General features: G+C 47.4%; 1 protein-coding gene across 1 annotated transcript in view; it reads left to right on the forward strand.

The window, feature by feature from the left end:
- The window catches only part of BPIFB1 (BPI fold containing family B member 1), a 31,492-nt gene extending 22,395 nt beyond the window's left edge, over positions 1-9,097 (forward strand). The window contains exons 15-16 of the mRNA XM_011378365.1: positions 1,277-1,362; positions 9,019-9,097. Of these exons, the coding sequence (XP_011376667.1) occupies positions 1,277-1,362; positions 9,019-9,097 (165 nt within the window). The remainder of the gene's footprint in view (positions 1-1,276; positions 1,363-9,018) is intronic.
- The last annotated feature ends 2,966 nt before the right edge of the window (positions 9,098-12,063 follow it).

The following is a 12,063-nucleotide window of genomic DNA, read 5'->3' on the forward strand; positions in this document are numbered from 1 at the left end:
GCTTTGCTGATCTTGGCAGTGTGGTGGGTGGAGGGATCTCTGAACGGTGTGCACTGGAGGCAGGCTTTGAGTTCTGGCCTGTCCCCCCTCAATGGTTGTTAGACCCTGGGATGTGGCTTCCCCTCAGTGGGCCTCAGTTTCCTTCTCTATAAAATGGGGAGAATCACAATCCCCACCTTGTTGCGCTGTAGTGAAGATGAAATGAGAGAGAATGGTTCTTGGCACATGGGAGGTACTCAAACAGTGTCACTTGTGGGTGATGTCATCATCATTGTTCTTACCTGGCCTCCAGGTAAGATGTCATCATCATTGTTCTTACCTGGCCTCCAGGATATTGGGCCTTATCACTGAAAGCCCTTCCTGCTTGGACATTACCATGATTGCCATTGTCTCCCTGGCCTCCTTGATGCCAGCAGGTTCAGAACAAACAATAGGGCCCATGTTCTCCAGACTCTAGATCTGGCCCAGCACATAGAGCCCTTCAGTTACACGAGGGGTCTTGCAGGAAGAGACAGGTGGGCATTTTGGGGAAAGGGCCTAAACAGGCATAAGAACAGCTCACAACCTGGAAAGGCAGCCTGGAAGGAGCTTCTATCTACAAGACACAGGCTAAGCCAAGAGGGACACAGAGGCGCCAAAACAAGACCCGGCACAAGGCAGTGACACCAGGGTCAGCTAACACCGGGCAGTTGCTGAGCTCTAGGCCCTGTGCTGCTTCTCCCCTGACTCCCAGCTACACTTGGTGGTCTGCATCCCCACACATCACATTGCATTATTTTCCTAGATCATATTAAATCTGGGTGTGAACTCCCACTCACAAGAAAGATGAGAAAGCTGATCTCCATCTTGTCTGGGGTAGGTGTCTTCTGGCTCCCTAGGGTGTTACAAGGATCTGTTGGGAGGTTTCTGAGGAGCTTGGAGGGTGGGGCAGAGCCTGTGGTTTGGGTCCCATCTGGTGCTGATGAAGGGATCTCTGTCCCAGCCCACATGATCCTATCAGAAATGAGTGGCTCCCACACCTGGACGAGTCGGAGCACTTCTCCCAAACAGCCATGGCCGTGGCCCCCAGGTTTCAACTACCCACAACCTCTGGGGCTTCCTGGAGGTTAGCAGATAAATAACTCCTCTTCCTTACACCATGGAGGCAGGGAACAACTCCATGCTGGCTCCCACAACACCCCTGTGAGACTGAGCCCCAGGTGCCCTCACAGTCACTTGCTTGATATCATACCTGTATAGGCTGTCACCTTCTCTCACTTTCCCCCTCCCTTACCAGTGTCTCCTGGGATCACCTCCCAAAACAGCTACCTGCACTCAAATCCTTCTGGGGAACCCAAATCAAGACAAGCACTCGCTCTGCAGGTACCATGCTCCGGGTCTTATGGACCTTCAGTCATCCTGCCTTCCCCACAGCCTATGGCATCCCCACTTGACAAATGAGGAAACTGAGGCTCTGACAACACGATGACCAAGCAGCCCCTAACCATTACCCTACATTGCCTTCTCCCACTCTCTGCAACTTCATCATTCCCCCTTGGGTCTCCACCTCCCATAACAGAGAGGGTGTCTTCTGTGCCAGCATCTTTCCATTTGAGCCCTGAAACACAACTGTCATTTATGTACCCCTGAACCAGAAGCCCCCCAACCTAGAACTCCCAGACCCCACCACATTCCTGGGCTTCTCTCTGAGTCTTATCAGTCGCAGCAAATAAAAAACACCAAATGATATCTCAGTAACCCACCTTGCCTATCAGGAATTGCTATTGTCTTTATCTTACAGATGACAGATCAAGTAACACACAGCCGGTGAAATGAGAGAGGGAACACAAGCCTCGCCCACTTGCCCCAGCTTCCCACCTGACTCCACAGCAGGACAAAGACTCAGTTTTTATTTCTCAAAATAACAGGGAGAACGAACAGCTGCTATTCCCTGAGGGCTACTCATTTCCCAGCACGGTGCTATGCACTGTGGGATTAACATTCCCATTTCACAGAAAAAAATAAACTGAGGTTCAGAGGGAGGCAGTACCAGGTCTTGTACTTATCTCTCTGTGTCCTTCCCAGGACTTCCCTTTCATGGAAGAGACTCCCTAGGAAATCTCTCAGCAGGGATTATTAGTCAATGAGGTAAACAGATGAAATCCATGGGGCTCCAGCCAAATTCTTCCCTCCTGTCCCATTTAGAGAGACAAGATTTGGGAAGGAAAGGGAGATCTCTGAGCTTCCATCAACATCCCCACCAGTCCCTAGTGACTCATATGTGGAAATTAGCCCCAGAGCCTTTCTCTGCCCTAGGCAGAAGAAGAATAGCATTTGGCAGTAATATTGGGCCCAATCAACAGAAATGAGGGGGATCTGCCAACTTTTAAAGCATCTTCCAACCAAAAATGACTGAGATTCTAGAATAAGTACATCCCATCCAAAATATGCTACTGAATCATACTTACATCAGCCATTTGCTTTTGACGTTAGCCAAAAACTTCAGAACTAGCTAACACTGACCTTGCATTTCCCACCCACGTGATCCTGTCAGAAGCGAGCTGAACACACTCTTCCACTATCAGCCCCTTTGCCTGGTGTGTCCAGCTGAAGAATGGAGTTTAAAACCTACCCTGACTATATCTCTGAGTTGTGAAAGGGAAAGAAATTAATTACGGGGAGAATCCTGTGGAAAATCTAAAAGCCACCTAGAGACAAAGACACTTGCCATCAGAATAACCACACTGGATAACAGTTAACAAAGGAGTCCATGCTGATACAGCCAGCTGTGCTCATTCACAGTGGTGGTGCCAGGATTCTCAGACAAGAGGACCTTTGCACAGCAGTTTGGACTGAGGACTCTGGGTTTTGGAGCTGGGTTGCATAGTAACACTAAACTTCTCTTTCACGTGGTAGCCAGTTCCCTTTCTGGGCACTGATTTCAAATCCAGTTTTGCTCCGGACATGCTGTGTGATCTTGAGCAAATCACTTAACCTTTCTGAGTCTCGGTTTCCACATCTATAACATGAAAATTAAAATAAGTAACTTCGTTTGAACCCTTCCTATGTGCCAGGCCCTGTGCTGATATCTATACAAGTTACCTCAATGATCTTCACAATGTCCAAAAGATATGTGTAGATTTATTACTCCCATTTTGCAGACAGGAAAATTGAGGCTCAGAAGGGAAAGTAACTTGCCCACAGTTACACAGTTACTGAGTGATGGTGGAGATTTGAACCCAGGCCTGTCTGGCTACAGAGGCACAGCATGGATGACATATATAGAAAAGGCACAGGGAATGACCAGAAGGTGGTCACTGGACTCCATCCAGCCCTGCCTCTATCTCTCACACATCCCCCTCACACATCCCAATATTCCCTTATTCCCTTGGGTTCTATGACTGGCACATCTTGTTTTAGGAGCCTCCGTAGGCTCCTCCCAAGAGCTAGAGGCCCTGTCCCAGGCTCTATAGCTCTGATGTTGTTCCTAAGGGAAAAGGCCCATCCCCAAAACTGAAGGGGCTCCCCACTTCCTCCTTGGGGTATGTTGGCCTGGGCCCAGAGCTTGCCCCATGGAGCCTCAGCGACAGGCCCTATCAGCTTTGGCCAGAAGCCCCTGTGCCAAGAGGACCCTCCCTCCACTGACAAGATCCTCTGAGCACAGCCCCAGCCAAGGAGGACTTCCTGCCATGTACCCTCCCACCCGGGCTACAGAGCTCAGGTTACGAAAGTTCTGTCACTCTTAGAAGCTGGAGAAGGAAACCAGGGGAAGATTCCAGAGAGCCCTATTCTTAGAGAGGTAAGGACAAGGAGGCTAACAAGGGCATCTCCCAAATGTTTTTTGAGTGCCTACAATAATATGGTGAAGTGGTGCATAGATTCTTAGTGCCAGGCCAATCTGGGTTGAAATCCAGGCTTGCTACCTACTACCTGTATGACCTTGGGCAATCCATTTCTCTTCTCTAAGCTTCATCTGTAAAATGGGCCTGCTATCAGTGATCCCAGACCACTGTGGTGAAGACTCAACGATGTGGTGAAGCTTATAAAGCTCTTGGTGTGGTGTCTGCCACATAGTAAGGACTCAAGAAGAAGTCAGAGCTGGTGTGGATGATTTAAGGCAAGAGATGGAGAGGATGGGAAGATGGTGTGAAGGACTAAGAGCAGGAAGGGAGGAGAGACCTGACTTAGGTGAACTGACTGAGAAACATGCTCGATATAGGGACTGACTCAACACTGGTTGGATGAATGGCAGATGAATTTTAAATCAGCCTGGAAACAAAATATGAATAGCTAATGCCATGAGTACAAATTTCCCAGTCCAAAATCTGCATAGGCAAACAAAACTTTCTTACCCAATTGAATCACTGTTTTGAGCTCCTGTGCCACCAAGCAGCAAAACAACTGAATGTTGCTGATTCAGGCAATGCCAGGATTTTCTCAGGCACTTCAGAGTAGGCTCAGCGACTTTGGGGGTCTCCTGTCCTTGCTCAGAGGAAGCATTTACTGTCTTGGTGGCTTCTTCATGGGTGTGGCATAGGGGGTGCAGTGGTGGGTCCTTAGTGGGCCCTGCTAACACTAGCATATACCTTGGAGATGTCTGTATCCCAGCTGGTCCCTGCCCTGCAGTTACAGAGGTTGTGTTTCCTGGTGGTACACTTTTCCCCATCAAAAGAGCTCCCCACCTATAGGCTCCGGGATCCCGACTGTGCTCTTTTGGCCACCTGGGCAAGGCTGGATTCAGTTGGTAGGAACCAATACAAACGTACTAGTTGAAATATCGAAATATTTCCCTACTAGTTGATAAAGAGCCATGACTTCAAGTCCCCCAAGACCTAGCCCAGCCACTATGGTGCCTCCCCCAGGACTCTCCATCCTGTCCTCCCCAAGATCCCAGAAACCTCTGTGATTAAAAGGGAGCACTACATCTTTAAACATTTCACAACGCAGCCTGGCCACATTAACAGCTATTAGGCCCATTGTTTTCTAAGTGCTTGGTGCATATTGTTGAATGTATTCCTCACAACAACCTATGACTATCCCCATTTTACAGATAAGAAATCAGAGGCCAAAAAGGTCAAGTAAATTGCTCAGGGTCACACAGTCAGGAAGTGGCAGAGCCTAGATTTGAAGCCAGCCTATACAAGGAGGAAGGACACTCCAGGAACGGGGAACCAAAAGCATGAATGTGATGCAGTGGGAAGTGCAGGCTATATTCAAGGACTAGCAGATCTGGAGCTAGAGGGAGAAGTGAGGGGAGGAAAGCTGGAAAGATGGTTCTAGGAGAGGCAGACATGGAAGACACTAGACAATGGGTCCCCCGCAAGGACATAGAGGTGGCCACTGGGATTCCAGCTCTGTGTCCACAGGTCCTGGCCAGGGGATGCTGCTGTTCTGGAGGTCACTGCTATGCTGGGGGCTGCTGCCCCAATCCCAAGGAGAGGCCCAGAACCTGCTCTTTCTGCAGATAAGCAAGGAGCAGCTGAGAACAGGTAAAAGGGGTGGGCCAGGGAGGGGAGGGACAGGAATTCAGGGAAGGGAAAGGGTGGAAGATGGCATCACCTCCCCGCTCAAGGCTTCTCTTCTGGCCTCCCCGTCACCGGCAGCAGCATTTGCCTTCCTTCACCCAGATCTGGCCCCCACTACCCTAAGGAGAACCTCCAAGTTCTTCATACTGGCATTCAAGGCCCTATATCTCAAGCATCTTCTTCCGCCAGCTGCCTTGACCACCCCCATAGACTTTCCAGCCTCCTTCCTTTGCGTGTGCTCTTCCTTCTGCCTACCATGCTCTTTCCCTTCTCAACATAGTGAATTCTGACTCAGGCAAAGCTCTAATAGTTCTCTGATGGGAATCTCTCCCAGTTTCCCCAGGTAATTTCCTCTGGGCTCCCACAGCCCTTTGGTGAAGGCTCGTCTATGGCCTTATCCAAGTGTATTATACTTGTCCTGTCTCTTTGTCTATCTTTCTCCCTAATGTTTGGCTGTGAGTTCCTTTCTGTCTCCCATGGACCATGGTCCTTCTTCACTGATCAGTTTCATAAACTCACCAGGCTCATTAACAACCTCAGGGCCTTTGCACATGCTATTTCTTCGGCCTATATTGCTATCTCCTCAGATCTTGCAATAGTGGATTTCTTCACTTGATTCAGGTCTCAACTCAAATGCCTCCTTCCTAGAGAGGCTCTCCCTGACCACTCCACCTAAACTAGACCTTCATCTAGTCATGTTCCAACTCAACTCCCATTTTATTTTCTTTGTAGCATTTATCACTTTCAAAAAATTTCTGTGCTTCCTTATCTGAGTCCTTAGTTGTTGTCTGTCTCCCCCATTAGAATGTACACATTGATCCCGTTTCCTGAGCTCAGAGAAAAGTAAACACTTAATAAGTACTTGTTACTAAATGACCATCCAACTCGCTGACTCAGAGCAGGTGCTAGTGGACATTTGTTGAATGACTGATTGAAGGGTGAGCCCCACACCAAGGAGGAGATCATGTCCTCAGACATTACAGACTTGTTCTCTAAACACCACGTTCCAGACCATGTGGCCAGGATACCTGTGACAGGCACCACAAGTGAGGGTGTCGCCATCCTGGACCACCTGCCCTTCGTAAGAAAAGGCCTCTCCAGGAAGAGCAGTGGGCTTCACCTGTTGCTTGTCAGGGACTTCCACTGCACAGGGAGCTGCGCCAGGCAGGCGGTGAGTTGGAGGTAGAGGCTGCCTCTGGCCTTTCTTACCCCTCGTGCACAATGTTCTCACCTGTCAAGTGGAGCTCCAGGTGGGCGAGAATGCCCTTAAGGTTCTCTACAGCCTGGAAAACACTCAGCAGGTGCATTTTTATTTTTCTTAAATCTCTCCAAGACACTTAAAATCTTCCAAGGAATGAAGAAAGGTCTAAATCAGGGATCTCAGCCTGGTAGCCCTCCAGCTCTCCACATTTGGCCTATACCTGCGTATCACAAACTTATGTAGTGTTTTTAAAAATATTTTAATGAATTTCCAACACTTAAAAATCAAGAGGGCTTTCTGATTGATTGTATTAGTTTGCTAGGACTGCCGTAACAAAGTACCACAAACTGGGTGGCTTAAACAGAAATGTACTGTGTCACACTTCTGGAGACTAGAAGTCAGAGGTCAAGGTGTCCACAGGGTTGCTTCCTTCAAAGGACCATGAGGAAGAATCTTTTCCAGGCCTCTCCTCTAGCTTCTGGAGGTTTGCTGGCGATCTTTGGTGTTCCTCTGCCTGTAGAAACATCATCCCGATTTCTACCTTCATCTTTACATGGCGTTCTCCCTGGGTGTGTGTCTGTCTCAGTGTCCAATTTCCCTTTTTCATAAGGACACCAGTCATATTGGATTAGGGGTCCACCTTACTCCAGTGTGACCTCGACTATCTGCAATGACCCTATTTCCATATAAGGTCACATTCTAAGGTATTGGGGATTAGAAGGTCAACAATTGGGGAGGAGGGAACCACAATTCAATGCATAACACCAATTCTGTCTAAAACAAAGATCTGGCCACACCTGGCCTGACCTCCCACCTGGCAATCATTGTTATAAGGTCTGTAGTCCCTAAGTCGGTCCCTAGCCATCCCCTCCATTCCCTTACATTGCCTGCTCAGCCTTGAAGCCAACTGAGTTGCAGACTCCTGGTAAAATAAGTGCCAACATAAATGAATAGTAAGATTGGGGCAGGGGTTCCTACAAAGACAAACTTAGTAGCCACAGAATCTATCCCCCGGCATGAACAGGGAAAGCCAGACAGGTCCTAACATAATAGGGGTAAAATAAAATGAAAAGCTGGGACATTTGGGTGGGTAGGGGCACTGCCCAGAGAGGCTTGGGAGGAAGGTGCTGGGTCCACCCCACCCGAGCCCAGGCCAAGGCCTAGGACTGGCCACCACTCACCCCCATCTGTGAATTCACACCGCCTCTGCTCACCCATCCTGGCATAGGGCATCAGCTTGCAGGGAGAGGGTGCCATAGGAAAACACCACATGGTCCAAGTCACTCCTTTTTTTAATTCAATTAAATTTATTGGAGTGACAATGGTTAATACATTATATAAGCTTCAAGTGTACAATTCTATAATACATCATCTGTATATTGCATCGTGCGCTCATCACCCAAAGTCTAGTTTCCTTCCATCATCATATATTTGCCCCCCTTTACTCTCTTTATCTTCCCCCTATCCATCCAAGTCATTCTTAAAACCCCCTCTGGAAGATTCCACACTAGAGGCAGGCATATAGCCTTTGGGGAGCCTGACCCAGCCAGGTCTTCCTCCAGCACTGGAATTTATTGCTGCTCTTTCCAGTGGGCACCAGATGAGTCACCAGCTTGAATCTAATGGTCAACAAATATATAAAACTCTGGGCTCCTCTCACTGAGGGGAGCAGAAGGCTCGTGTCTTCTTTCCCAGAAGCTCAGCAGGGCAGAGAGTCCCTGAGTAAGTAATGGTGGGATCCCCAGCCATTGTGCTTTCTCTGACTCTTGCCTGCTTGCTTTTATATCACAGAAAACTTGAATTCAGACAAGTTAAGTCAGGGGTTCCCAAACCCCTGACTTGGGTACCCGTCAGTGGCCTGTTAGGAATGGCGCCGCACAGCAGGAGGTGAGTGACGGGTGAGGGAGGAGGCGGGGGGAGCCAGCAAAGCTTCATCTGTATTTGCAGTGCTAGCATCACCGCCCCAGCTCCACCTCAGATCATCAGGCATTAGATTCTCATAGGAGCACCAAACCCTGGTGCCAAAAAGGTTGGGCACCACTATGTTAAGCACGGACAGAGAGCTCTTCCACTGAATTCCCCCCATTTTGTAGAGAGCGAGGCCCAGAAAAGAGAAGGGACTTGCTCAGGTCTTCAAGGCTTGGAGGCTGGAACTAGAGCCCAGTGTTTTGTAGCTGGGCTGGGGGTCAGGGAAAGGATTGTCCCAAAGCTATCCCCACTCCTCCTGGGGCCTACTCCTATCCTAGCCAATACAGACACACAGTCCACAGAGGCCTTACTAGGCTATACCAGCACCCCCCATGACTCTCACAGATTGGTCATAGAAGATGCCAAAGGACCCGAGGTCACCCCGAAAGTCCTGAGTGACAGCCTGCTGCAGGTCACATTGTGAAGCAAATTACGTCTCACTCCAGAGGTGAGTGCACTGTGTGCCTCCCTCAGTGCCCGGCAGGGAGCCATGCACTGCTTAGCAAGAGCTTACTGCCTAGTCACCAGAAGTAGGCATTATCATAATAATCCTTTTCACTTGAGCTTGTTTCAAAGCATTTTTACTGATGGGGAAACTGAAGCACAGAGTGGAAGAGGGACCTGCCCAGGATCACATGGTGAGTCAGCAGCAGAAGCTGAGATTAAACCCTCTGAATTCCATGTTGGGCGACAGGTGCCCCCCATCTATGTAAAAGGCAGATGCATTAACAGGGTGATTTGAGGAGAGTCTGGTTCAAGCTCACTATGAAGTCCAGCACACCTGCACTCCAATCCCACCTACCATCTAGGCAGCGAGAGGAAGGGCATCTGTTGCCTGGGCCTTAGTTTCCTCATCTATAAAATGGGGATGATCAAGTCCCCTACTGTACTTGGCTGTGATGAAAGTTCACTGCCAATCTGAAAGTTCAGATTGCTCACTAAACTGTGGTGGATAATGCTGACCTGCGGTTGCAACACAACAGCCAACAGAGGGAGTGAAATGGGCAGTGTTTGCCCATGAAACAGGAATATTCTTAAATGCCCTTTAGCAATATGTTTTTTCTTATAAAATAAGGCTTTCTTTTTAATAGAGGAGCACAAAGAAACATTTCTATCACAGAGATGTGATAGAAGAAATATTAGAGAAATATTTCTCTGCTATATGATAAACATATCATTGCCCTTGTAATGATGTACAATAAAAATGCAACTTGATCCTTGGCCTGGTGGGACTGTAGCAAACTGGAGAGCATGTGGCCCACCTCAAGGTTACCCTCAGCCCCGCCCTGTGAGGACACTTGCTTGATGTTGTCAGATCTTTAAGATTTCCAAAGTATAAACTCCGTATTTTTAATGAACAATTCCAGTTTTCCATTCGAGCCCTCTAGACAACTGCAGACCACCAGCCTGTGACTTCTGGCCTCAACCTTGGGCTATGGCTTGGAACCTGCCTAGACATGCTGCCCCAACGGGAACCCAACACAGAGAAAGGATTGAAATGAGCGGGGTACAGAGGCTAGGAGCTTGGAGGCTGGTGACAAGGCCTCTGCAAGATTAGAGGACAGTTCTTCAAAAATTTAAAACAGAACCACCATACAACCTAGAAATTCCACTTCTGGGTATTTATCCAAAGAAAACAAAAAACACTAATCTGAAAATACATACATACCCCTGCATTCACTGCAGCATTATTTACAATAGCCGAAATATGGATACAACCTAGGTGTCCATCAGTAGATGAATGGATAAAGAAGATACGGTACACACACACACACACACACACACACACACACACACACACGCACACACGCACACGGAATATTACTCATTTATAAAAAAAGAATGAAATCTTGCCATTTGCAACAACATGGATGGACCCAGAGGGCTATGCTAAGTGAAATAAGTCAGATACAGAAAGACAAATACCAGATGATTTCATTTATACATGGAATATTACCAAAAAAACAAACAAACCAGAAACAGACTTATAGATACAGAGAACAAAACAACAGATGCCAGAAGGGAAGGGGAAGAGGGATATGTGAAAAATGTGAAGGGGATTAAGAGGTACAAACTTCCAGTTATAAAATAAATAATTCACAGGATGTAAGGTACAGCATAGGGAATATGGTCAATATTTTCATACAGTAACAGATGGTTACTGAACTTATCATGGTGATCACTTCATAAAGTATATAATGTCAAATCACTGTGTGTACTTTACTAATTTAATATTATATAGCAACTATGTTTTGATTTGAAAAAAGATCAGAGGTCAGGTGGAAGACCACATAACTGGGCCAAATACCACATTAGACCAACAAGGGGGTATTCAGACCCTCCCGTGAGCCCAAAGTGATGATAGATGGATGGGGTGGGGTGAGGGCTGGTGTAGAGGACAGGCAGAAGCAGCCCAGGTCAGACCCTCAAGATCAAATCTCAGAAGCTCAGTTTGCCAAAAATCAACCACCCAAGTAGTTAATTCATTGAAACTCAGTTTGCAAAATGACCGATTCTTCAAGTTTACCACATTCACAAATTTACCAAAAACGTTTTAAGGACTATTTTTCATATACTTGATAACTAAGTATATTCATGAACATTTTTCTTCTTTGTTATACTCAATGAATAGTGTCTTATTAATATAACTAAATTTCTAGGGTTTTAAGGTTAATTTTTTAAATTTATACTGACTGGTAACCAGGGAAAGTTCTGGGCATGAAGTAAGCAACTTTCTAATCCCTTTCTGAGACATTTTGTTTCTCTCAAGATTTTAGCATTTCCAGGCATATATAGCCTTTTTAGCCATTTTCTTCTAACAAGAATAATAAAATTCATTAATACATTCATAAGAAGACTTCAACATAGTAAACATTCCTTAAAATGGTGCCAAGAAGAGTATCTTTTAAGAAAGTGTTCATAGTTACTGAATATATTTGAGAAGAAATCCCCTAAATATAGGTTTTCAATAAATGAGTGGACATTTGTAGAGACCTCGCTTTCTGGAGTGGGGGTGCCTGATGGGGGATGGAGATAGTGCTCCCTGAGGAAGGGAAGTGGAGGACCCACCCAGTCCCTTGCCTATTCTGGGCAGTGGAGCAGCCAGGGGGGTCAGGTGGCCTGGCCCCATACTGCCCCTGCCCTGCACCCACAGACACCTCTGCCCACCAGGACACTGAGCTCCCCTGTCCAACCCTCTCACAGAGCTGCTCAGAGAACAAGACCTCTGGCTGCCCAATGTCAAGGGCATCTCCTTCAACCAGGCCCCAGTAGAGCCCTCTGAGGTAAATGCTAAGAAAAGAAGTTTTGGAGACTCACATGGGAAGTCAGAGCTAAGACAGCCTTAGAACCCTAGAGATGCCTGGTCCCCATTCTGCTGAGGCAGAGGCT

The sequence above is a fragment of the Pteropus vampyrus genome, unplaced genomic scaffold, assembly GCF_000151845.1.
Source record: "Pteropus vampyrus isolate Shadow unplaced genomic scaffold, Pvam_2.0 Scaffold336, whole genome shotgun sequence".
Taxonomy (NCBI): domain Eukaryota; kingdom Metazoa; phylum Chordata; class Mammalia; order Chiroptera; family Pteropodidae; genus Pteropus; species Pteropus vampyrus.